The sequence below is a fragment of the Eschrichtius robustus genome, chromosome 8 (assembly GCF_028021215.1).
Source record: "Eschrichtius robustus isolate mEscRob2 chromosome 8, mEscRob2.pri, whole genome shotgun sequence".
In the NCBI taxonomy this organism is placed as follows: domain Eukaryota; kingdom Metazoa; phylum Chordata; class Mammalia; order Artiodactyla; family Eschrichtiidae; genus Eschrichtius; species Eschrichtius robustus.
This window is the reverse complement of record NC_090831.1, coordinates 81,473,906-81,501,671: the sequence shown is the minus strand read 5'-3', so window position 1 is coordinate 81,501,671 and position 27,766 is coordinate 81,473,906. Positions and strand designations below refer to the sequence as shown.

At 41.6% G+C, this 27,766-nt stretch overlaps 1 protein-coding gene across 3 annotated transcripts in view; it reads left to right on the top strand.

The window, feature by feature from the left end:
• The window catches only part of JAZF1 (JAZF zinc finger 1), a 341,816-nt gene that overhangs the window by 167,368 nt on the left and 146,682 nt on the right, over positions 1 to 27,766 (top strand). For all 3 annotated transcript variants that reach the window (XM_068549212.1, XM_068549210.1, XM_068549209.1), the window contains exon 2: positions 14,560 to 14,632. In XM_068549212.1, the coding sequence (XP_068405313.1) occupies positions 14,560 to 14,632 (73 nt within the window). The remainder of the gene's footprint in view (positions 1 to 14,559; positions 14,633 to 27,766) is intronic.

The following is a 27,766-nucleotide window of genomic DNA, read 5'->3' as shown; positions in this document are numbered from 1 at the left end:
TCTCTTCTCTAAGGACCTTTCTTAAAGTCTGCAGCTCTCTTGTCTGTTGACTTGATTGATGAATATTTTTGCCCACTGAAATTGGCCATTAATTATTTCCTTGAGTTGCAGCAATAATTATATCTTTCAAGTAAAATGTATTTAGCATAATAAGCAGACAACAGGCTGCCAGGTGATGCGGGATCGTTGGGGAGCTAGTCAGTCACCGCCAGAGATAGCCGGGTTACCACGCGGTGGTAAGCAGCAGTTGTCTGGAGCTGACTCCCGGCAGTTACATTTAGAAAAGATAGACTCGGTCACCCCAGAGTGGGAATTTTGATGAGGTAGCTCTATAGCCACCATTGTTAGAAAATACTACCTCCTGGCATATGCTTGTGATGTCATTTTGATAATTAAGCATCCTCTTACCTTTCACTCATTTATTGACCCTTTCAGTGATCACAGTTACGTGCCAGCCTCCGCGCTAAGTGCGGGGGACAAAGAGTAACCGGATGCTGGCTTTGGAGAAGCTGAGTCTGCTGGGACATAAACACTTGAAAGCGTAATTCATCCTTTTAATAGAGGTGTGTACTAGGGTGAATTCTACGAAGTAGGTTCCTGGAGTGCTTTGGAGGGGAGGTACCCCTTGTAGTGGACTTTAGAGCATGAATCTGAGCATGGCTACGGGAAGTGGGGAGCAGGTGTTCCAAGTTGGGGAAACAGCCTGTGTTACAAAGGCTTATCAGCAGAATACCTCTCTCTCTCTCTCTACCCTCTGATTTCCTACTGGTGCTTCCCATTGGCTAAACCTGGCCAGAGAGTCTGGGTAAACTAGCTTGAGGCACAGAACAGGGCAGGGAAGGGCAGGCAGTGGACCTGAAGAGGCAGACAGGGTCATCAGAACAGAAGCTATGGCATGTGAACGAGGTATGTGCAGAGGAGGAGATGAAGTTAGGAGTTGCATGAAAAGAACTGAGGAAGATGAGTTTGGAGCCAAATTGTAAAGGATCTTCTGTATTTTACCTAAATCTTTTATCATATAAACAGTAGTCCTGTGTGGGGTGGGCTTATTAATGCACGATATTATTGATTTGTAATTTAGCAAGATTCACATTTTTAAAAAATCACCATTTTGGGACTCATTAATGGGTCATAAAATCAATTAAATGGGCTAGCCCAACATTTTAAAAAATGAAATAATATGTGCATTGCATACAGTGAAGTTGAGTAATGTTCTGTGAACCCTCTGTGTATTTCTGTGGGGGAAGTGTACTGGTTACAATTTAAAATACGTATCATACCGTGGAAATGTTGGGAACACACTGAGCTAGGTCCTAGAGTGTGGAGGTGGATTGAAGGGGAAAGAGAACGACAGGCAGCCTGGCTGTGTCTGGTCAGCAAAGAACATATCTATTTAAAAAGTATATGTTATCTCTGCATTCCTTTTTAAAGCCATTCCTTTTTTAATATCTTCATGGTATTGAATCCATGTCTAGAGTATTAAGCCTCATCTCCAGTAAGCTGAGAAAATCCATCAGCCTCTCTGTCTTCCATTTTCTGAAACTCAGCTGATAGTAATGTTTACCAAATCCCCAAAGTCTCCTGAACTGCTCTGAGGAATCCGATGTCTTGTGCTTACTTTGATAATGCCTGTTTTACTCAAGCATTATGGGGAGTTTTGCATTTGGTTTGAATGTGTGATAAAATCACTTCAGTGTGTTTTGGTTTATAAATTGAAAGGCTTTCCTTTTAGCTATAAAGCAAGTTAATTGATCACACTGTTTTTAGTTAGTCAGAATGGCTTAATAAACTCAGCTGAAAACTAGCCAAAAAGTTTTCTGTCTCCACTGGCAAGACACATGACTCTTTGGAAGAGGAATTGGAGAGCTTTCTGATGAAGGTCCTTACTCTTGCGGGAGAAAAGTAACACCAGTGCGTATGCATGTGCTCTCTAAGCTTCAGGGATGAAGGAAGATGAAGTCTAAACTCTCTATACAAGTAACTCAGGTCACTATTTCAGTGTATAGTTTGATCTTTCTCTTCCCCACACAGTATTTGTTCAGGAGACTAACAAGCAGCTAATGTGGCTGCATTGGGCTGCTCCTGTTGGAGGGATAATAATTCCAAGGCCACCTTAGGTTGGCAGCCGGAGGTGGAGCCTTAGAGTTTATACTGGAATCGCTCAGTTCAAAGGTGATTCTCATGTCAGGCTTGTGGGGTGGGTGCACTATCATTATGGTCATTTCATAGGTAAGGAAACTAACTTGCTTAAAGTTATAAGTTGGAACTAGTTAGAACGAGGACTAGAATCCATATCTTCTGGATCCAGATCTGGTGTTCTTTTAGATCAGTCACCCAGAGGAGAAATTGACTAGGAGATGCAGATAAATAACTGTTTAAGCCTGTGTCCCAGGTTCTGGTTTTCATCAGAATTTGTCCATGTTTTTTGTCCCAGTGCTTCCAAAGCATTCCAGTGCTTTATCCATGAAGCAGTGTTTTAGTGAGAAAAAAATCAAGAACAGGCCAGTTGGCCATTTAGTTTGAGAGCATTGCTATTGAATAGTGTGGTAGAACTAGGTGGTGGTCAGGGTCAAATAGCTGCACTTGGAAGTCACACCTGGATCTGAGGTCTTATCTCCGAGCTGTGTGATCTGGACCTTTTCTGAGCCTTACATTTTCCTTTGAGAAAGGGATGGGGGAGGTACCTCCCCTGCAGGGTTTTCATGAGGATTGCACGGAGAAAGCAGCTTATTCTGCATGGACTTATAGTCGGCACTTAGTAATGCTAATTCTATTTTTGTTGTCAGTTATCATTGCTACTTAAGAACAGTTGATTTTTCACAAATGTGGTCTGACAACGTAAACAGTAAATGCTTTCAGACCTGACTACCTACAGTAATAATAACAGGTATGGTTTATTAAGTATTTCATGTATCAGCCACTACGCTCTGTATGGCTTGTCTCTTTTAATCCTCATAATAACCTCATAATGTGTAGGAACTGTGAATCACTGTCTTTTATATCAGAAAACTGAGACTTAGGCTGAGAAACTTGCTCAAGTCACAGAGTTAAGTAGCAGACTGTACCCATGAATATTATATTGCCTGTCTAAAGAAATTAAAGCCTTGGAGAGAAAAAAAAAAAAAAAAACAACCCGGAAAGTCTAGAGTTGCTTCCCAGAAGTTCTTCCATAGAAGCCAAGAATGCCAGGAGCCGTCTGCCAGGTGCCAGGGCCTTCCCAGACGCCCAAATTCACACCATCAGCGAGATTGATCTGAGGGCAGCCCAGCATGTGACCCTCCTCATTAGCAAGTAGAATGAGTGCACAACCCACACAGAACGGGGAGGAATAAATCCCCGAAAACTGCATAACCTTTGTGGCCCATGAGCCTGCACACCCTATTCCTGGCTGCTATCTGGGCACGGAGATGCCATGAGGCATCCCAGAGCCCACCAGGCAGAGCGTTGCATATCAGCCCTCCACCCCAGCAAACTGTAACTGATTTGTGCCCTTGTGTTTGATGGCTCTTAGGCAGAACAGTCAGGTCACTCCACTTCCAGATGTTCAGCTATTTCTTCTTTCTTTTCTTTTTAAAGCAATGATTCTGCCTCCCTGGGAGGCGAGAAGTAATGAGGGTGATTCCTTTTGCCAAATCCTTAACTGGCTTCCAAAATGCAAAATGAATATGCTTGGTTATGACCTGATTTCTAAGTGAGGTGAATAATGACAGCAAGGAAAACCACACTGGTTGGGGCCAATCTGAATGACAGAAAATTCTGAGCCATGGAAGACTTCGAGGGATGCAGTCTTACCATTTTAGGGACATACTGTGAAGAAAATCGGTGACCAAAAGGAAGAGGTTGGCGGGGGGGAGCATGTCCCAGTAAGAGGTGTTTGTCAGAGCACCCTTATTGAGTGGATGAAAATTGCGCACAATTCAAGGGCCGCTGGTATTTGGTTGTTTGTGATTTGCTTTTAAAGATACATGAAGACACTAATAGTCTTACATAATCATTAAGCTTAGCACTTTCTCTATAGAAAGCAAAAAGCTGGGGCGGGGGGATGGGGGTGGTGAAGACCTGAGCCTCAAGTGAAGTCTGAATTTAGAGGTTTTACTGGATGTTGGATTTATTTATAAAGCTTTTAAATTACTTTCAATAAATCATTTCCGGTTTTACAGTTGTCTTTTTAGCTTGGGGAAAAATGCAAACTGGTTTAACGACTTTCCGAACCAGATCTTCATCCCTCTTCTGGTTGCATGTTAGAATCTTTGGAGATGGGTCTTAGGCCTCAGAATTTTTTACAGCTACCCAGGCGATACTAGTGAGCAGTTCTGGTTGAGAAGCACCGGTCTCTAGGTATTTGGCGGCATAGAAATGACTGAAACCAAATGAGACAAACTTGCTTATAGGACCCATAGGCCTCACGTCTTCGAACTCAGAACACGGGTTTCTTCTCTGCTTGGAAAGACCTGTTCCAAGTGGCTTACCTCTGTGTCTATTCCTGCCATTTCTTTAAGTCCTTCCAAGTACTTAAATCACAAAACATATGCAAGCAGGGAGTGATATCTACACTTTGGCAGAAAATCAGATATTTTTTACACCAGGTCATTTTTATTACAGATCACTGTAAGTCAGATCCTCCAGAGTCTGGACTACTTGAGAACTGGGACCTTTGGAGGATGGGTGAGGGGCCTTCAGTGCCTAGCACACAGTACTTGACATATATTTGGCCTCCTGTATGTTAATTATTTTAATCTTGATTTTGTGTTGTCCTAATTGGGGCTTACTTCCTTATCAACTTTTTCTTCTCTAGAATCCAGGCTTGCCCTAAATCTATATTTTGGTCAAGGGATAGCAAAGGAAATTTCTTTAGGTGAAGACGGGAGGGATGTCACACTGCATGGAGGTTTCAGGTGAATGCAATCCATGGTGTCAGAGCTGCCCTTTAAAGAAGAACAAAAAAAAATTTGGCAGGTGGGGGTGGAATGGGTTACAGGGGGAAAAAAAGAGGAACAAATGGGAACAGATCTGCATTAATAAATATTCAGACTGAGTCCCACTCTTATGTCAGTGTTGTAGGTGGTGTTATTACATGTAGTACTGGGTGATGGAAGTTGTGCACACTTTCATTTTTCACTTTAATTGCTTGCCTGAAAAGATCCTGACAGCTTCAAAGGTTACTGCTGTTGCATTGTTCATAACTCAGAAGTAATATGCATGTGCAATTTGCTTCATTATTGCCCGTTAATAACCAATTCTAGAGAAAGTCCTAAAGCCACCAAAGGAGCCATAATTTGACATAATGGTTTCCTCCTCCTCTTTCTCCCATTCTTTAATTATCCCAGGTTAAGAGTGATCCACAGATGGTGTGGTGATGTGGGTGTGATTTTACTCTTATTTTCTTTCCATGAGCTGGCATATTAAATTGTTAAAGAGAATTTTTTAAGAATCTAAAAAAACAAAGCAAGACATCAGATTAGAACTTTTGAGTCCAACAAAATAAACCAGCATTCCAGTTGTTTCATGTTTCTGTTAAGATCTGGTGTGGTTTCATGTAACTGAAAAACCCTACATAGCACATGCCTTAAGTGGAAGAGTTTATTTCTTTCACTTTCAAGAAGTCTGGAGGTGGTCAGTCTCAGAGTGGTATGGGTCTTCATGGGATCAGGGATTCAGGCTCCTATTGTGTTGCTCAGCCATGTATGACTTCTGTAGATTATATCATATCCAAAGTAGATGCAGGAGGGAAAAATAACCACAAGGAAAGGCACATGACTTTAAAGACGCTTCCCAGAAGCCTTACATCCTATTGGCCAGGCCTTAGTCACAGGGCTACACCTGGCTCAAGGAATGCTGGGAAATGTAGTCTTTATACCAGACAGCCGTATTCCTAAGCATTATGGAGGAAGAAGGGGAAAATGACTACCGGATGGTAGCCAGCAATCTCACTACATTATGTGAATGCTGAGTTCTTAGATCATCTATGCATCATTATGCCACTGACTATAAAATGGAGATAATCCACAACAGTACAGAGTCTGATTTCAAAACATTCTACGGGCTAAAGAACCGACAAGTAGCTACACCTAACACATTGCTTATTTAATCCTCATTTCAGCACTCACGCAAAAGTACTGTCCTTATCAAAATTTTACAGATGAAAAAAAACCCTAAGACTTAAAGAAGTTATACAGCTAGTATTGAACAGAGGCAGTTTGACTGGTGTGGAGTTGCATTATAATCCTTAGCATCACCAAGAAGTGGGAGCAGGGATTCCAATGGGAGGGTGACTACAGTAGTGAGCCTTAGAGTCTTGGGTACCAAATCAGTTAAAACACTGAACTCGGGGTACATTTTGACTCAGTTCTCTTTTTGTCCCAATCTTTTACATTCACTCCCTTGTGAAATTTGCCAATTCCTTGGTTTCAAATGCAGTACAACCTCTGGCTTTTCTTTATCCCTGCTGGGATTTTATTAGGCCTACTAAGTCCTCAGTCAGTACTTCCTATTGAATTGGCTGAGTTACATGATAACCAAGTTTTGACTCAGAGTGGTCAGGTTTTTGCTGTATTGTCGTTTCGTTTTGAGGGACATGGTCTGGTTCCAGTGCCTGCTGGAACGTGGCATTATGGTGGGAATCTACAGTGCCGCAGTCCCTATCTGTGTCCTGAGTCCTTTATCTCTTCTTCGTTTAAGTCTTCTTGGTTCTGCAAAATGTCTTACCACACATCAGAAGCAGACCTCCTTTTCTTGCCTGTCAAACCCTTTTCACTTTCTAGTTTCTTCCTTACTTTTGGTAATGAGGCCCTCAGATCTGTAACACAAGAAAAACTGTGTATTTCCATTTCTACTTTCACCAAATCTTACATTCCTTTATTCCAGCTTTTTCCCCCCATTCTCCACACCACCACCAGTTATTTTTCTGAAACATGGACCGTATCAGTTTATTCCTTCTGAGGCTCTCCATTGTTCACGGAATTAAGTCCAAACTCTTGGAGAACATTTCAAGCCTTCCAGGACGTGGGCATGATCTGCATTGTGAGGCTCTTCGTGCAGAGTTCCAGCCACACTGGCTTTCTTGCCCCTGTCTCTGCTTGTTTCTGCTAATGCTCAGACCGTTTTCTATTCTGATTCACCATTTTCTCACCTTTTCTGACTAGAGATTTAGTTCAAGGCTCATGTAAAATTCCCTTTCAAGAAGTTTCTCTGATTCGCCCAGAGAATCCTGTTTTGTTTCTACAGCAGCTAGTGTAGTCCTCTAGGTTGGCACAGATCAGTCTGTCTTGGATTATTGTTAACTGTGAATTGTGTTGTCTTTCTTGCTCAGTTGTAAATCTACTGGCTTAGAATTTCCCTTTTGCAACTAGTGCATGACAAGAGTGCAGTATGTCTTTCTTGAAATGAACTCAGTATCTTTGTCTCCATGAAGAAAGTCTGAGCTCTTGTAAGTCCAAACAACGTCTTGTATCTTCTGTAGCCTCCGAACCAGCCGTTTGATTTAGACCACGGAAAATAACAGAGATTATCATCTAGAAGCAATAGCTCCATCCTCATAATGTTCATAGAGCTCTAACACAGGGTTTCTCAACATCTGCATCATTGGCATCTTCGGCCAAGTAATTCTTTTGTGGGGGCTGGGGGGTGCTGTCCTGTGTGTGCACTGTAGGATGTGTAGCTGCATCCCCGGCCTCTACCCACTAGATGCCAGTAGCGTCCTCACCCCAGTTGTCTCTAGATATTGGCAAACATCCTGATGGGCTGGGGGTGGGGGGCAAAATCGCCCACAGTTCAGAGCAACTGTTTTAAAGTATCTCTATAAATATTTTATAACTAATGAATATCGGCTCTGCAGCCCACGTTTCCATGGTACCCACAGACTTCTCACCTGTGCTTTCTGCTTCAAACTTCATGCCATTTTCAGATCCCTAACCTCACCTATGAACCACTGCCTATGCCTCAGTCCCTTCCTTCAAAACCCAACTCAGTTCCTATTCATCAGTAAATCCTTCCCAGATTAGCCCTTTCTGCCCCTCTCTCTCGTTATTCTGAATTTTGCATCATTTTCTATCCTTTTGCACATCTGTGCTTACTGGTATGTATTTTTCTTATAAGTATCTCTCTGTACTGGCAGTCACTTACACTTGGGTCTGTTTTCCTCTCCTGTCCGTCTGACTCTTCTAGTTGAATAGTCTGAGCTGAATGCTTATCTTTACGTCTTTTGTGTTATGCATGCCCAGGGCATTCATTTATTTGTTCAGCATATGTTCACTGATTATTTACGAAGCACTGGACTTAGGGTTTGTGGCTTCTAAGATCTGGTCCCTTAAGGAGCTTCCATTTTGGTGGGGTGTTAAGACAGATTGGCAAATGTGTGTAGCATAACGCATGGTAGAGGTAGTGTGTAGGCCAGCGCCTTGGAAGATGGGTAGAATTTCCTTGGGCCAACAATTTTAGGCAGAAGGAGTTGAAGGTCTCTTTTCATGAACAGCCATTGCCCTTCCAGCCTTGCAGAGAGGACTTCGAGAGCCTCATTTTCCCTGCCTTCTCTTTTGTCACTTACCTTCACCCACCAGCAGCTCTCTTTTCTTCCAGATACGTGCTTTTAGGCTCTTCCCATGGGCAGTGGTGACATAGAAGCTCCTTTACGGTCTTTTGTATCACATGCTACTTGGATCCATCATCAGGTTCATTTCTGGGGAAAGCAGACATGTCCATGTACATGCACACATGCCTGTAAGATCAAATGGGACTAAGTTTTGGCCTTATTCCTGTTTGGAAGAATTTTATTGTTGTGTAACCCCAGCACCCCAGTCTTCAGGGTCGCTATATACAGATGTACAGGTTGTGCACTGCACAAGCATACCTGGCAGCCACGATGGACTCTGGCAGTCTCTCTTGTCCCAGGTAACAAGGTGAGAATTTGGCTGAAGAGTGCAGACTGAGAGTGTCATACATATAAGGCTACACACCTTATACTTGGGGAAAAATAGCTACCACTCTCAAGCAGTCATCAATGATCCTAGGAGTTTGATGGGTTGGTGAAGAGTTAGAAAGCATCCTGGTCAGAACTGTCTATTTCTAATAACTTTAACCCTCTGGTCATGCCGGAAACTAAAAAGGCTGCAGTATGCTGTGTTTGTTTATAAATGAGCCTCCTAGAGCATTGTCCAAATGGTTCTTGGTTGAATAACGTTTATTCATTCACTTGTGGAGGAAAACTCAGGCTGCAAATGGGAACATAAATGCTTTTTTTAATAGATGGCGTTATTGTATTGCACAATGTCCCCGACTTTTAGATATTTAACTCATAAAGTTTACAGCAACACTTAACTGCATCTGGATTTCACATTGAATTTGGAAAGGCAAGAATCTCACTGTAATTTGCACTGACTGCCCTGTAATGGAAATTATGGCTTGGGAGAAGTTTCAAATGACGTGTCTATAAACCAAGGAAAAGTTGATCCATTCAAAGGCCAGTTATGTGCAATTGTAGGGTTTTTTATTTTTATTTTTGAAAGGACCATTGCTGGCAAGAAATATTTATTTCAGCAGCTGAAGTAAACTAGCTGTGAATTAAAAGTTGGTCTTCGTAAATTGTCGGTTCATCAAAATTCAGTCCTAAAAGTGGAGTGAAAGTTGCAACAGAACTTTGCTGGGCTTTTAAGAAAGCTATAAAGATTGTATGGAGGCCAGTGTTGCAACTGGTTGGTAGCAATGAGTTGACTTCAGAGGATGAGCATTAAATGGTCAAAATGCTGGCCTAATGGGACTCAGGACACAGGGCTTCTGGTCCTAGCCCTGCTGTTGACTGGGTTTGTGTAAATAGGCATGTCACTTAACTTGCCAAGCCTCAATTTGTCTGCTCCTTTGCTCCTGTCTCCCACCATTTATTTGTTTTGGTATATCTTCCATTCACGTTCAAGACTTTCCCTCAAATGTCTAATGATCACTCCTTGACTGTTCTTGGCTCCTATTTAAGACACTGAGGCAATAAAAACCTGATGGGAGGCTCTGGATAGAGGCATGGATGGAGCTCATTGACCATAGACTTATCTGCAGGGAAATCACTTAATCAAGGAATTGCCAGATGTCGGCATCTGGCGATCTCTTTTCTGCGCCCACTTAGCTTAATCAGAGAGGAATCCTCCTGCCTGGCTGTCAGTGTTCTTGGGACCAGTGAAGTAGGTATATTTCCACTTTAATCCCCTTGTTTTCAGCCCTGTGTTCTCCCCACTCCCCCTCTATCCCCGCTGTGCTTGGTTTCCTGGTTCAGTGTCTCTAGATAATCAACCTTTTAAACAATTCTCCTGTTTTCAGCCCTGAACCTTCCCTTCCTTGCCTTTTGCAACACCTGGCACCTCCAAGTCCAGGGCCTCTCGGGGCTAGAAGCATGGGCCAGGAGGGGAATCCATTGGGTTCCCCTCCTGGCCCATGCATCTCCCCCGCTGCAGGCGCTTGAGACTATAGCTTCCTCTACTCTCTGAGTCACTTGTCACTCCTGTATGAGTTTTCCATCTTCCAAAACACTGGTCCAAACCACTTGTCTGCTGATGTCTCCCCTTTTTTTCCTATCCCTGGAGAGGTTTTAATTCCTTTATTTCTTCCTTGAGTGGGGCCTTGGATGGTGAAGGAAAAGAACGCCTTTGATCAATCTGCCATGTTTGACCCAAAATCTTCCATTTTCTCATCATAAAATTAGTGTATCCATTTAATAATGATAATGCATCTCCTACATGCCTGCCCCTGAGCTGAGTGCTGGAGAAAGGAAAGAAATTGAGATGGTTCATCTCTGAGAAATGTGGGAAGGGGAAAGGATGTGCCCAGCGTCTGCCTCTATGGTGACACAAGTGTGGGGACAGTGCTGGGGATGAGGTAATGCAGAGAAAGGAGGAGAGGGATGCACGCGCTCAGCCAGGGATGTTGTGGAAGGCTCTGCTGAATAAACTAAAACTCTGTGGTTTTGTGAGTTCAGCTGTTGGGGGGAAGACTGAGAACAGACTGTGCCCATTAATTATTACCAAGTGAGTCCACAGAAAAGTGGTGTTTCCATCCCAGACCTTCAGTATCCCTCATCTGGCTGGGTGGGCCTTTGCCTCTCCAGGATCTTCCGGGGCTGCCTTCCCACTCAAGTCATCTCAGGCCTCCCACTGTTGCCCTCCACACGGAGCAAAGAGCCCAGCATTTGGAGAATACAGAATTTGAAGAAGGCCTTCTTGGGCAGGGGCGGCGTGATATCCTGTCTCCCCCTCACTGCTGCCTCCCAGCCTGCAAATAGCTTATTGCTGATAGAGGCCTCATTAGTCTTGTTGAGAGGTAGTATGGCTGGTTTCTGACATTCTTAAATTGGAAATAAATCCAGGCATATAAATCCCAGCAATGTAGACTAGCTGAAGCACAGCCAAAGCCCATGGGCTCCTCAGTTAGCTTCTGTTAACCCAGCAAACAACCTTGATAGCGTTTTCCTGGAAACTTGAAGATAGCGCTACAAAAGACTCAACACAGGTCCCAAATCCAGGCACTTGGTAGACGTTGGTTCCCAACACCAGCGACAGCAGAGCTGATGGACACAGGCCTCCCTGACTGAACAAGGTGTGCTGTTTGCCCTCCTTTCGTCATGTTTACCTCTAGTTCCTATCCAGAAGGGTCTGAAGACTGTCCTTTCCTTATTTCTGCCGTTTGCCTGGCTTTTCTCTTAACTACTTGAGAAGTCATGGGAGCTGGTGCTGCGACACTGAGCCTTTTGCTGTTTAATTGACTCTATAAAACCACAGGGCGGTAGGACCAGATGAGCTACAGCAAGCTTCCACTTTGTGTCTCGTCCTTACTGTAGAACTGTGCGTTCAAGCTATTACCCTGAACTAGGCACGGTAGAAGAAGCACATTGCTGTCTACTGTGGAGGGTGCTATGTTTTAGAAACTTTGAAGTTGATAGGTTTTTATTGCTTGGACATCTTAAAATACATTTTCATATTTGAATTCCTTTATCTTCAGTCAGCTTGAAATCTGTGAGTGTGCAATGGGTGATGTGAGACAGAAAACAGTCAACTCTTAGTGGGTTTTTTTTGGCTGTGCCCTGCCCTGCTGAGAAATTTTGGGCTCATCTTCCTGTGCCTTCTTTGTGACATAAGAGTGGTAGAGCGTTGCTGTATGGGGCTGTAGGTAGCCGCAGTATGGGATGCTGTACTTTCTTGCCAGTTGCCAGTTTAAGGAACATCGTGTGGCCATGAAAAATTCAAGCGTTTCTATCCCACAGACCATTTACTGAGGTGGATTTTATCTCTGGGCAGCGGTAGCCAACGTTCCAGGTTCACCTTTTGATCAGTGCCATAAACAAGCCAGAGAAATATCTGGGAGATTGTGCACTATGGCCACCGCACTTCATATCACATTTCTTATTGTAGCGACTTGTGCAAAAACTGTCTCGATGGTGTAGCACGTGGTTTAAAGAAGTTCTTCCTGTTGTAGTCAGTAATTTCCAACGGACCGTGTTACTCTCTCCAGTTCATTCTGCTAATGACGTTCCGTCTTCACGAGGAGGACGTCATCGTCCTGCTGTGAACACCCGAGGCCCTTGTCGCTCCAGTCCTCTCCTGTAGAGAGTTTTTAGCATCTGACAGTTACTTTTTGGTCAGGGAGGGAGAAATAACGAAGACGGCTATTATACTTTTACTGAATGCGAAGTGCTCCACAGTGTAATTAAATCCATAAAATGGTGAGTCACGATCATTGCACGCCAGTCAGCCAGGAAGCGGGTGACGGAGCTGATGTCTATTCGCAACCAGCCCCTGATGCTTTTCCTCTGGTAGCACTTGTGCAGGCTTCTCCTGATTTGTGGGCACGAAGTACCTAATTTCGTTTTAAGAACACGAAGCTTTCATGGATGTTCTGAAGGTTGCCCAAGGAAACATTTAATCTGAAAGAGATGTCTCAGGCCTGGTGGACATGTGTCTGGAAGTTCTACTTTCTTGTCGGTTACCAGGGTCTGCATTCTAGAAAAACAGGAGAATCCTGCCTGAGGTGCTTCCAGATGGTGGTGTTGTTGTTGTTGTTACGGAAAGGCATTTGGAAGCTTCTGGAAGTCCATTTCACCACTCATAATTTGAGGGTATGTGAGCATAAATCTAGCCTAGGTTATGGAAGATGGTGGAACAAAGAAAACAGTGTTGCTGTAGGCCAGGGATCTATCAATACAAACAGCCTCAGGTGCCTATGTAATCATCATAGGAGGCAGAGGAAATGCCGAGTTACTGATCTGTCCTCACTTGCGCTGCCGAAACCTCGAGACCCAACTTGATGGAGCCATTCAGAGAACCTTTGCCTCTTGTTTCAGAATTTGGCTTTCATGGCTTGCGATGGCAACGACCCAGGAAGCAGGATTTCTGAATAGTGTGTCCCTGAAATTCTTGGCATAGGAAAAATAATAAAGTGAACATGAGATTCTTAACTATAACACCAATAAAAAAATCGCCACTACTGTCCAGTTTTAGTCTGGGAGTGGAAAGCATTGTAAATTGATTTTGATGCTGTCATTTTTGCCACCTGTGCTCTATGCCACTGTGTCTGCACCCCCTACCCCCATCACCTGTTAACGCACTTTGGAGTTAGCATGTGTATCTTACAAGAACCATGGGCAGTAAACACTTCCTGTACCAAGGTGCTTGAAACGATATCTGTCATTACATCAAAGAAGGTGTTATTGCCAAGTGCAGCTGGAAGAGTTCTAATAATGAGATGGTTTTAAACGAGGTTGTAATGAAATCTGTGTGAAATGTCTGAACCTTTTTCTAAGAAAACAAAAATGCGTTCACGTTTCTTTGTAGTCTTACTATAGAAACATTGTTTTTGCATATACTTAGCACAATCATTTCTCTACATGAGAAGTTTGAATATATTTCTAGTTGTTAAAAGTGCATTTCTGGTGCTGTGTTGGAGAAGCACTGTTAGGGAAGTTTGCTCTGGTGTTGAATTCTCTCTCTTCAAGGGGGAAAAAAAACCCTCTGATGAATGTGGTGTTTGTGGATTCTGAACCAGCATGAGAATTTCTGATTGCGAGTCTAGAAAAGTTATAATAAACTTATTATACAGTTAAGAAGGAGAAGAGTTGCCCTCTAGAATGTGAATCCGAACCCAGAAAAGTATGCAGTGAATAAGAACAGTACTCAGTAGATTTTCAGATTGATGGAGCTTTCCAATGGCAACTAATTTGTTCCAGCATTGAAGTGAGCATAATTATAACAGAGCCTTTCTTTCTTAGGCCGATTAACCACCAAAAACCATGCCAACATTGTAACTTTAAGCAGTGAAAACCAATATTTATGAGGGGGATTGTGCAAGAGTTTGTGTGACAGATGGACATTTTATCACTGTTGATGTTTGGAATTCTCTTGAAAAGTAATGCAATATCTTGTTATTTATGAATGAATGAACAAATGATTGTGCTTTGCTGACTGAGTTTTCGTTAAAAAGCGCTCTACTAAATTAATCTTTTTCTCCATTTAGCCTCTGTTACTTTATGTTGGGTAGCCACATATATTCTGATGTGAAAGCTGAAAAATCATAATTGTGTTTTTATTTCAGATACGGATCCACGTGTTTTAGAAAAACAAGAATTACAGCAGCCAACCTATGTTGCCCTCAGTTACATTAATAGGTAAGCCATTTTCAGAATTTATAGCAACCTCGTATCTGCCACATGTTTATTTTTTAAATGTATCTTTTTAACGGGGTAGGAAGAATGTTTTCAGTCTTCAGTTATTTACAGGATATTATTTAAAATCAACTTCTATATGGAATTTTCTTGTTTCTCTGATGGGGAGAGGCAGGTTGTAGTTCTCTGTTCATATGGCTGAAACATGACTGATTTATAAGCTCATTCTGGAAGTAGTTTGCGTGCAGAGTTAGAATATACTCTTTTGACTTCATAGGGCAGTTTGGAGATTAATGGATTTATGTTTGAGTGAAACTTTTAAACCCTGGGGTGAAGAGGTGCTTTATGAATTCAGAACATTGTTGGAATATCAGAATATATCAGGATATAACAAAGTGAAATAATTTAATATCAGAGTTACTTAGTAGCAGTTCACCTTTTAGTAAAAACATTCTCAACTGTGAGAATTCTCAGAGAATTCTCATTCTCCCATCTGTGTTGAGTCACACGAGTTTTTCCTGAAACTGAACGTCTGAGCACACCCTTAGAGAACAGTTTAGAACTTAATATATCAGGTCTAAAAGAGGACTTGTTGTTTCATCCAACTTAAATAATTAAGGAGACAGGGATTTTTGAAGAGAACCTGAAATCAACTGATGTTAGGAAAACACCCGCCCCCCCAAGAGAAAAAGACAAAGGAAAAGCGAAACTAGTTTTCAATGGGAATGAAAAATTCTCGGCTGGTAATTCAGTGCTTGAATTTCTATTGACTGTCCCCTTTTTATATAAGGCCAAGAGTGTTTCTGGTTTCTTGGTACCAGAGCTGAGGTTCAGGATCTGAGGTGGAAAGCTGGGAATGAATTATCTGTACTGTTTCATTTTAATGCCTTTTCAGAAAATTTACTTAAATCTTGTCTAGAGAAGGTTTTGAATTGGAGTCACTGTGCTCAGCTTCAAGTTCTTTTATGAAGCATGTTTTTTAAAGGATTCATTAATATAAACATCTATTTGCATATCTTCTTTGGGTTTCCTACTTATCAGCCTTTCCTGGAAGCGAGATAAAATATCTACAGTTTTTCATTAACCATAATTTTGGGGCTGTTTTAAGTAGAACACCTTCAAAATCACATCAAATACAAATGAAGATGTATGTGCTTATCTGGATTTCTCACAAAACCTGTGTTGTTTCCTGAGTTTAGCACAGGTTTTGAAAAGTCTTTAAGTATACATTAGAATTATGTGGAAGAGATGTATGTGAATTAGCCTAGTAACATTGAGGAATAGGATAAATAGTCTTATAGATCAATTATGGTATTGAGTAGGACTTTTTAATAGTGTGGCTATTGTATTTTTGGTAAAATATGTTACCTATGTATATACAAACGCGTGTATTACTAAGCCTTAGTCTAATGAGAGTCTGTGAGATTTTTACATTCATTCTTCCTGTGTGTATTGTCAGCCATGTTGGCAACAGGGTTCTACTAATTACACAGGTGTTACACTCACTAAAGAAAGAAATATTCTGCCAGGTGTGATTTGGGACTCTAGTGAAGTTGAAGAATAGGGCCAAGGGCCACAGACAAAAAACCCACCAGAGAACTTGAATCAAGTATGATAGTTTAGTATAAACTGTGCAGTAGGATGTGCTTCAACCCTAGAGAGTCAGGGTATAATCAGTGGGTGTGGACTTTCTGAGATGAGTCTTCTGGGAGAAAATGAGCATTTAAAAAAATAACCTTTTATTATTATAGCCGTATATTGTAGAAAATTAGAAAATATAATCAAAAGAAAAATTTTTTTTAATTAAAACATCACATTCCCGCCACCCAGATATCACTACTGGTAACACCTTAACACACATTTTTCAGGTCACTTTTAAAAAATACTATATAACAGCAACTGTACTTCAATAATTAATTAATAAATACATACATACATACATACATTACAAAACACAATATAATTTTTAACCAAAAGCTGTACATACTCTTTTGCAGCCTGCTCAGTTTTGTCACTGATCTCTACTTTTTCAGTACATTTGCATCTAATCTAATACCCTTATCATATGCAGGTTTCCCCAGGTGATCTAAACAAGGCCATTATTGCTGTTTGTCTAACCCAGTGTCCAATCCAGAACATCATATTGCACCTGGATGTTTTGCCCCCCAAGTTTCTTTTAATCTGGCACAGTGACTTGTTGAAGAGATGGGCCAGCGTCCCACAGAATACTGCCGCCTTCTGGGTTTCCTTTAGGCTTTCTCCAAGAGGCCATTTGGCAGGTTCCTCTGTATCCTTTATTTGCTATAAGCTGGAAGTTAGATCTGGAGAAGATGTGTCTTGAACTGGACATGTCATTGTATTTAGAGGTCTGAGACAGTAAAGAATTCGCCATATCATGTCCTAGCTGGTAGAGAAGCAGACTATGTAGGGGATTGAGATGTTTATTCGTGATCTTTAAGTCAAGAGAAGGACTGTGTATGGAAGGTTGCCCAGGTTACTAACCACCCTTCTCACTCGGGATCCCTCTGTGGACAGTGCCGCATACATAACAGGACTGAACACATGGTAGACACTCTAGATATTGGTGTGTAGGTGATAAATAAACACCTGGTAGATGGAAAAGAGAGCTAAGCAATGGAGAGCTGCAAGGAGGAAGCCAAGTCTGGCCATAGGGGAAAAAGTGCTAAAAGGAGCCTTAAGGGGACTGGATACACTAAAACTCCTAGAGGAAAACAGGCAGAACACTCTTTGACATAAATTGCAGCAATATTTTTTTGGACCCGTCTCCTAGAGTAATAGAAATAAAAACAAAAATAAACAAATGGGACCCAATTAAACTTAAAAGCTTTTGCACAGCAAAGGAAACCACAAACAAAATGAAAAGACAACCTATGGAATGGGAGAAAATATTTGCAAACGATGCGACCAACAAGGGATTAATTTCCAAAATACACAAACAGTTCATACAGCTTAATATCAAAAAACCAAACAACACAATCAAAAAATGGGCAGAAGATCTAAATAAACATTTCTCCAAAGAAGACACACAGATGGCTAACAGGCACATGAAAAGATGCTCAGTATCGCTAATTATTAGAGAAATGCAAATCAAAACTACAATGAGGTATCACCTCACACCTGTCAGAGTGGCCATCATCGAAAAGTCTATAAATAATAAATGCTGGAGAGGGTGTGGAGAAAAGGGAACCGTCCTACCCTGTTGGTGGGAATGTAAATTGATGCACCCACTATGGAGAACAGTATGGAGGTTCCCTAAAAACTAAAAATAGGGTTTACCACATGATCCAGCAATCCCACTCCTGGGCATATATCTGGAGAAAACTCTAATTCAAACTCTAATTCAAAAAGATACATGCACCCCAGTGCTCAGAGCAGCACTATTTATAATAGCCAAGACATGGAAGCAACCTAAATGTCCCTCAATTACTACTCACAATATTAGCCGTAAAAAAATAATGCCAGCAACATGGATGAACCTAGAGATTATCATATTAAGTGAAATAAGTCAGACAGAGAAAGACATATCATATAATATTGCTTATATGTAGCTTCTTTAAAAAATGATACAAGTGAACTTATTTATAAAACAGAAATAGACTCACAGACATAGAAAACAAACTTATGGTTACCAAAGGGGAAAGAGGGGGAAGGGATAAATTAGGAGTTTGGGATTAACATATACACACTATTATATATGAAATATAATAGATAAACAACAAGGTCCTACTGTATAGCATAGGGAACTATATTCAATATCTTGTAATAACCTATAATGGAAAAGAATCTGAAAAAGAACATATATATATGTATAACTGAATCACTTTGCTGTACACCTGAAACTAACACAACTTTGTAAATCAACTATACTTCAATTAAAACAGAAAAGAAAAAAAATTGGGATAAAAAGGAGTCTTGAGGGCCTTTGATCCAGAAGGGAAACATATTGAAATTCACATCAAGCCAGTAAAGATGCAAGAAGAGAGTAATAAAGGTTAGGTAATGAGAAAGAAAGTCAGCTTGATGGCAATATCCTGAATACTGCAGGAAAGAGTACTATTCAAAAAAAAAAAGTTGAACAAATAAGTTTTTTTTCCCCTTAAACCTCAGGGGGAAATAAAATCTTAACTTTGCTGGGCAGTGAAACAGGAAAAGAATTAATATTTTTCTGCTCATATATCTGTTTATGCAACTCTGATGTTCTTTTGGGCACCTCAAAATTGAGTTGAAACTTTCTTTGGCAATAACACTGACCGAAATTGCAGAGTTAGGGTTCTTAAAATGGAGCTAGCTTTTTGGATTAAAAAAAAAAAAAAAGAACTGAGTGGAAATCGGAGAGCCTTTGTTTATACCTATTTTAAATTGCTTTACTCTCTTGAACATAATGTGTTGAACAACCTTTAATTCCTTTAAAAGTGCATCTGTTACAACACCTGAGCAAATTTTAAAATAAAAATAGTTTAATGAGAAAGAGGGAGATTGAATGAATTAGTGAGGGTTGAAGGAGTTGTTCCAGGGGAAAAAAGATAGATATGGATTTTAAGGATAGGAAGTTCTGTTAATTTTGTGACATTAGAAACAATGACAAGTTCATGTAATAGGAAATTTAATTGCTTAGTTTGTATAATATTTATACACCTGGCAAAAAGGTATAAAGGGCAAGAAGAAAAGCTAGATTTTGGATATAGGAGACAATATAGAATAATACTAGAAAGAGCAAACATAACTCTTTATGTCTTGAGCTCTATGCTAAGCATTTTTCACATTACTTATTTAATCTTCACAGTGACCACATAAAGGAAGTACTGTGATGATCTTCATTTTACAGGTTCAGAAGTTGAGACTCAGAGAAGCTAAGTGACTTGCCCTAGGTCCCCGGCTGGTAGGAAGTGGAGTATTGGGTTCAGACCTGCACAGTCAGGCTCCAGAACCTGTGTTTCTAATCGCTCTACAGGCTGCCTTGTTGGGATATCAGAGAGTAAAGTACTAGCTTAGAAAAAGTAAGAGGAGAATGTGGAAAACTAATGATGAAAAAATCGGGTAGGACAGCTGGGCAGAGGGGATGCAGAAAGACATAAAGATGAGAGTAATTCCCGTGCTGTAGATAATTGGAGGGTAGCAACCTAATAAAATTGAACAGTAGGAGACAGCAAAAGCTAAAAAATGCTATGAGAAAGGTGACCAGGAGCTCCTAAGTGATGTATTGCTGCAAGGAAACTGGCTTGAGCATGCAGGGCACAACCTAGCATAGCAGGCTTCAGCTAGAGTGGGGAAGGATGCCTTAGCATCTCAGATTGGGAGGAAAGAAGAAAGGGCAGAACCCTGTGAAGGCACAGGAAACTGTCCACCACCACCTCTCACCAGCAGGCAGGTGATAGGTGAGCTGCGAGGTGAAGTCAGGCATCTCCTTAGAAAGGTTGATGAGAAGCGCTGGGTTGCATCTGGGTATTTCCTTCAAGTTATTGTTATATAGTTCAGGTAGCTGCCTCGAGGTGACAAGATAGCTTATTAATAACTTGTGACTCCCCAGAAATGGGTAATTGGGATAACTTAAAGACATGATAACAGACATGGCTATAGCTGTTAATTACACTATTTTCTCTACAAAATATGTTTGTATTAAAATAATTGAATTTTCCAAATTCACTTTTAATTTTTTAAATGTATAAATAATTTTGGTGTAAACTATAAAGGAATATCATGAGTAGGCACAAATGGGTACCTTCTTGCACTCAATTCTTGTCATATACTACCTAATAAACATGTAATAATCTCTCATTCCTAAACTACAGCTCTACTAGAATTCTCTTTGGTAAGACTCCCTGCACCACTTGGCATAATAGTAGTTAGGTATGACCTCCTCTAAAAATGAGTTTTTGTTTAGCTTAGTGTTTGCTATTAAACAGCAAATTCTAGTCCCTAGAATAGTAATTCCAATGGGTGTTTGCCAGCTCTCCCCTCTCTCCCTCTCTCCCTCTCTCCCTCTCTCCCTCTCTCCCTCTCTCCCTCTCTCCCTCTCTCCCTCTCTCCCTCTCTCCCTCTCTCCCTCTCTCCCTCTCTCCCTCCCTCTCTCTCTCTCTCTCTGTCTCTCTCTCTGTCTCTCTCTCTGTCTCTCTCTCTCACACACACACACACACACACACACACACACACACACGCACGCAAAACTCATTTATTCTCAAAACAGTTCTGTGGTCAATTGATTTGAGGAAATCCGGTGTTAAATAGCATGGGTTTCTTTACCACAGGATTTAATCAGATCTTCTCCTATGCTGATATGCATTTTTTTAAAAATTTTTATTTATTTATTTATTTATTTTTGGCTGTGTTGGGTCTTCGCTTCTGTGCGAGGGCTTTCTCTAGTTGCGGCGAGTGGGGGCCACTCTTCATCGTGGTGCGTGGGCCTCTCACTATCGTGGCTTCTCTTGTTGCGGAGCACAGGCTCCAGACGCGCAGGCTCAGTAGTCGTGGCTCACGGGCTTAGTTGCTCCACGGCATGTGGGATCTTCCTAGACCAGGGCTCAAACCCGTGTCCCCTGCATTGGCAGGCAGATTCTCAACCACTGTGCCACCAGGGAAGCCCTGATATGCATTTTAAGTCTCCAAGAGAGATAGTATACTTTTCATATGTACCTGATCCCAGAGCACTTTTTCTTGAAGCATCTGATGGGACTAGTTCTGCTAGTTGGGGGTTGCTAGAATTCAGTCACTTCCACTTACATCCTCAACTTCCCCAAGGAACCATGAAGCCTTTTATTCAGGACAGCCTGCTAGTCTTTTTCTGATTCAAAATGCAGAACACTACCATTTCCCTCATGTTCAACTGGGAAGAACAAGGACAAAATTCTGCCCTTATGTGCCAACTCCATCAACTTCTACTCTGTGCCTGTTTGAATAGTGATCCATTTGCTTCTCTCAACCTGCCCAGACACCTAGGTGGCTTCTATTAAAAATAAAGCTTTTTAGACATACAGATGGCCAAGAGGTATATGAAAAGCTGCTCAGCATCACTAATTATTAGAGAAATGCAAATCAAAACTTCAGTGAGGTATCACCTCACACCAGTTAGAATGGGGATCATCAGAAAATCTACAAACAACAAATGCTGGAGAGGGTGTGGAGAAAAGGGAACCCTCTTGCACTATTGGTGGGAATGTAAATTGATACAGCCACTATGGAGAACAGTATGGAGGTTTCTTAAAAAACTAGAAATAGAATTACCATATGACCCAGCAATCCCACTGCTGGGCATATACCCAGAGAAAACCATAATTCAAAAAGACACATGCACCCCAGTGTTCATTGCCGCACTGTTTACAATGGCCAGGTCATGGAAGCAACCTAAATGCCCATCAACAGACAAATGGAAAAGAAGATGTGGTACATATATACAATGGAATATTACTCAGCCATAAAAAGGAACGAAATTGGGTCATTTGTAGAGACATGGATGGATCTAGAGACTGTCATACAGAGTGAAGTAAGTCAGGAAGGGAAAAACAAATATCGTATATTAACACATATATGTGGAATGTAGTAAAATGTTACAGATGAATCGGTTTGCAAGGCAGAAATAGAGGCACAGATGTAGAGAACAAATGTATGGACACCAAGGGGGGAAAGCAGTGGGGGGGGAGGTGAATTGGGAGATTGGGATTGACATATATACACTAATATGTATAAAATAAGTAATAAGAACCTGCTGTATAAAAAAATAAATAAAATTAAAAAAACAATAAACAAAACTTTTTTGTTTGTTTAGAAATGATCCCTGTTTCTTCCCACCCATCTCCAATGTCATTCTCTTCTCTCTCTAAGGAATAGAGCAATGCAGTGGTGAAGAGCATGCGAGCAGGTGTCAGACTGCTTAGGTTTAAGTGCTGTCTCTGCTATGCGTGAGCTATGTGAGCAAGTCGGCAAGTCTCAGCCTCTGTTTCCTCAACTCTAATGATAATAATAATACCTTCCTAACAGTGGGTATTAAATCAGTGTGGACAAAGCACATATAGCAGTCAGTGCCTGGGACATAGGAAGTGTTGTATAAGTAATAGGTCTTTTATTATTCTTTATATTCTGCTCATGCTAAGTCTCCCTTTTCTCTATCAAGTCAGTAATTAGAGGAACAACTGCAGAGGAAGCATTGCTTTGGAGCCAGGCCAGAACAGTTCCTACCAGGAAATAAGCTCCACAAGGGCAGGGATACTTTCTATCTCCCACGACTGTGTCCCCAGCCCCCAGAACAGTATCTGGCACATAGTAGACTCTCAATAAATGTTTATTGAATGAGTAAATGAGTGAGTATGAATTTTCATATGAGTGAGTGAATAAATCATTGATTCTAGGGACACTTCTCTGAGACACCAGGAGCCCCTACTTCCCATGTGCACTGAGAGGGCTATGTGATAAACATGGAGTAGGGTACAACTTTTTTTTTTTTTTAACATCTGTATTGAAGTATAATTGCTTTACAATGGTGTGTTAGTTCCTGCTTTAAAACAAAGTGAATCAGTTATACATATACATATGTTCCCATATCTCTTCCCTCTTGCATCTCCCTCCCTCCCACCCTCCCTATCCCACCCCTCTAGGTGGTCACAAAGCACCGAGCTGATCGGGTACAACTTTTATTCAGTATTCACATGGAATGTAGCATAAAGTATGCTAAACAGTGGCCATTGCTAATTCCCCCACCATAAACAACTGGACAGATGGATGAGACAGTGGTTTTCAAGCTCTGGACAGTAGGCAGTACCAGATGATCCCTGAGAGAAAGGAAACTTAGGAGGTGAGCCCTGTGGTCATCTGGCTCACTGACAGGACAATTTCCTTACTGCAGTCAAGTGAGCTAGAACCCAAAGAGAGAGGGGTCAGAGTTAGGGCAACTAAAGCTGCTGGAATCTATAGCACAGGGAGACTGGAGATAAGAGATCTGTGCAGAAAGGGACCACAAAGGTCTGTATGAAGGTCCTTCATGAGTCCATGGCTGAGGGTGGACATGTTCAGGGTAAGACTGTGAGTATCATCAAAGAGCAGCAGCTACAGGGGTAAGAATGGAACAGCAAGACCAGAGGTCAAGCAGTACTGGTAGGCATTGCATTCTAGCCCAGCCAGCGTGGAAACAACAACCTTTTAATACCCTAATCTTCCAACTGAGGTACCAGAAAGACTCAAATTAGAGATAAGGACTTTGTTCTAGAGTGTGGCCTGCTCTAGAGATACCCTAACAGCTCCTAAAACGAAGACTCCATAAGTTTTTCAGAGGAGACAGTTTGGAGGTGAGTCCTGACAAGTTAGAAGGTCTTGGGAAACACTTTGGGCTTTCCACAGATCGGCCTTAATAAACCATAAATGTAGGCCTACACAAGTTCAACATGATCAGCCTGAAACTGAGCTGCCTGCTAGAACAAAAATCAATAGTCGTCACAGAAATTAATCAGATACACAATGTCTAATACACAATAAAAAATCACTAGACATGAAAGGCTTAGGAAAGTCTTACTCTCTGGCGTGAAAAAAAAAAAAAAGCAGTCAATAGACACCCTCCCTGAGATGGCTCAGGTGTTAGATTTAGGAAACAGAGACTTAAAAGCAGTCATTATAAATGTGTTCAAGAACGTAAAGGAAAAATATACTAAATAAGAGTTTGTTTTGAATGAAAATAAAATTAGTCTGGATGCTTTTTTAAAAAAAATTCTCCTACCAGAATCTGAACTACTTAATGAAAGCTTTCTTCCTCTTTCTTACTTTCATTCCCACTCCAAAACCTCACCTAATTCCCCCAAACCCTCACTCTTGCTATTTCAGTTGGACTTATTTTTGCCACATTATAGTCAGTCATGGCCTCATAAAAAGGCTGTAACTGGCCAAGTGTGTACTGCCCTTCTATTTATTTTATACAAACAAGCCTGAAGCCTTTGTGTTTTTTCAGTCTGAAAGCAGTGGATTTTTTTTTTTTTCATGAAACCACCTGTTGTGGTCTTCTGAGAGCAATCATATTTATTACAGTACAAGACATGCTTTCCTATTTCCCTCTGTCCACCAGATCTGAGGTTCTGCTGTGTGCCCCGGCCCCAGACTGAAGTTTGTGGCCTAATGCATGCCATAAACATGTTGCATGCTGTCAGATCTCAAACACCAGACATTGTGCTACCATTTTCTTAGCCTATGTTTTTATGGACATCAGTTGAAACAAAGCCGAGATGGCTGCCTGCCAGATTTTCCTTGTAATATCTCTAACCTGATTTGGCTTGCTCATTGTGTACTGCAAGACCCATGTACTCTCAGGAGACATTGGGAAGCTAGAAAGAGCCCTTATGTGACATTTTGGCTTGCTCCAACAGAATTAGCTTGTGCTGCTGGCATAAAACACATGGTAGGAGAGGTGAGTCTTGGCAGAGCTGGGTGATATGATTCGCTTCTTAGGTACTGGGCCTCCCTGTATAACTTACTTGTCAGCTACAGTTAGGGCAATCAGCATGTTAAGACAGGCTGCTTATACAACTCAAATCATACTGGGCCATTTTTTAGTCTTTCTTATGTCTACCCATAAATATTTGTAATTGTTTTTTTTATGCATCTTTAAGTCCATTTCAAAGCTGCATTACATATTTTCAAAATCTTCAAACTTATTGGTCGAAAGAGATTCAGTGATATTGAAACCATTTAGAAATAGTCTTAGATTTCCTTTTTTTTTCCCCTTTGTAGAAACCCATTTCTTGGACTTTGTCCTAAGCAAGAGCTGCTATATTTTCAATATCTCCAGCTGTGACATTGCCCTGTGGATCAGAGTCTCCAGTACCGCCTCCTTCTTGTGCCCTCTTCCTGGCACCACATTTACCTAGAGACCTCTAGGATCTCAGCCCTTGCTTACCTCCATATTCGGGCTGTTTGCTGGATATTAGCTTTGAATTTACCAATTTAGATTAATCCCTCATCCCAGGGCCCTTGCCCACTCATTATCTCCAGTCTCAGATCAACCTGACATGATGTGCCCCGCTTCTCAGGCTAGCTGCTGAGAGCCGCTACAGAAAAGTGCCTTACAGCACAATGTGTTCCACCACAAACACAACCATTCCAGCCTCAGCTGGACCCTCAAGACTGTCCCATAATCCTTTCATCCCAAGTTAAAACCTTGCTAAACTTACCACAGTCAGTTTCAGGTGTTTCCCATTGTATTAATGTTCCTAAAGGAATTCCCAGTCCCCTCATCAGCAGATGTTCTCAGTTCCTGTCCGGAGAAGATGGAGACCATTTCTGCATCCCGTCTCAACTTCTCTCTTTTCCGTCTCCAATCTCATCTGGATTTTTCATCCATGTTCTGTTCATTCTCTCTCTCCCTTGTTCAAAGCTGGCGCCAAGGTCCGTACTCCACATCCGTCTCTCGTCTATGTGGCCTTAAACCCCCTATTGTCTGACTTCATTTAGTCACACTTCATATATCCTAAGGTCTGGTCTATCCTAAGAATGCCCTGTCCATTTCTGTTTTCTCTTCATGGATAACTATGGCATCTTCCCTGAGACCTTCCCCTACTTGGCTTACCAAATTTGATGCCGTTGGCCACTGTCTGTTTCTGAAACCCTTTCCTCCCTTGCACCCGCAAACTCGTCCTGTCCTGGTTTTTCTCCTACCTCTTGGCCACACAAATAGAGGCTTCTCCCTAAGTTTTGTCCCTAGAATTTTGCTTTTCCGTCTGTATTCACTCCATTCTTTGAGTTTAGCTCTCACTTCTGTGGAGAGGACTCCCAACCCCTAATGCCAGGATTCCTCCAATTCTCATTTCTAACTGCCGATTGGTACATGAATGTTCAGTACAGGCTCAACTCATCCAGTGCTGGGCCCATTGTTTCACATCCCCCTCCAAAGTGGCTTCTCCTTTTTGGATTCATAATGTTGTTTCATGATACCTACCCATTCATTAGCCTAGGAAGTTTGGAGTTAATTATTTTCTACCCACCACTTTCTCTCACTCCCATTTCCAAATAACCAGGCACCAAATCTGTAACATCTGCATCCTCATCACCTTTTTTTTAAAATAAATTTATTTATTTTATTTATTTATTTTTGGCTGCGTTGGGTCTTCGTTGCTGCACGCGGGCTTTCTCTGGTTGCATTGAGCGGGGGCTGCTCTTTGTTGCAGTGCATGGGCTTCTCATTGCAGTGGCTTCTCTTGTTGTGGAGCACGGGCTCTAGGCGCATGGGCTTCAGTAGTTGTGGCTCACGGGCTCTAGAGCGCAGGCTCAGTAGTTGTGGCGCACGGGCTTAGTTGCTCCGTGGCATGTGGGATCTTCCTGGACCAGGGCTCGAACCCGTGTCCCCTGCACTGGCAGGCGGATTCTTAACCACTGCGCCACCAGGGAAGCCCCCTCATCACCTTTTGAACACTTCCCCTGCTACTGTCCTTCCTTGAAACTCTAACTCCCTGTTTCGGATTGTCTCAAGAACTCATGAATCTCTCTGCCTGCCTCCACCCTGAGTGCCAGCTGCCATTAGAAGATTGGTCAAAAGTATCAGTCCATCAGCACCAGGTACAAAAACCTTCCATGCTTTGCCCTCAGCTTGCCGTGTTCTTCCTCTTTTCTTCACTCTTTCCTGGCTGTGACAGTTCTGCTCTTCAGGATCAACTTTTAATACTACCTATTTTATGAAGGTTCCCCACAATCCCAGAATGAATTGTTGAAATCTTTAAGTTCCTTTTCCAAAATCATAGCATTTACACACTTTACTGTGACCATTGACTCATAAAGTTTAGATTTGTGTACAAATGTATTTAAGATCAGTAGCTTATCTCCTCTCTCCCCAACTCCCCACCAAGCCTCCTACCCCAGAGCAACCAACATCATAGTGGGTATCCATCTACATTTGTACTCAGGTGCAGACATGTATTGTAGGGGTTTGGTTGTTGGTGACATTTGTTTTTATAAAAAATGGGAGCGTGAAATATATATATATGTATGTGTATATGTGTGTGTGTGTGTGTGTGTATAAATTGCACACTTCTCTTTTTGATTTCCATTTAACTTCTTTCGGGTCAAAGTTAGAGCTAGCTCTAACTCATTCTTTTAATACCTACATAAAACTCTAAGAAACAGATGTATAATAGTTCAACTCTTTCACTACTG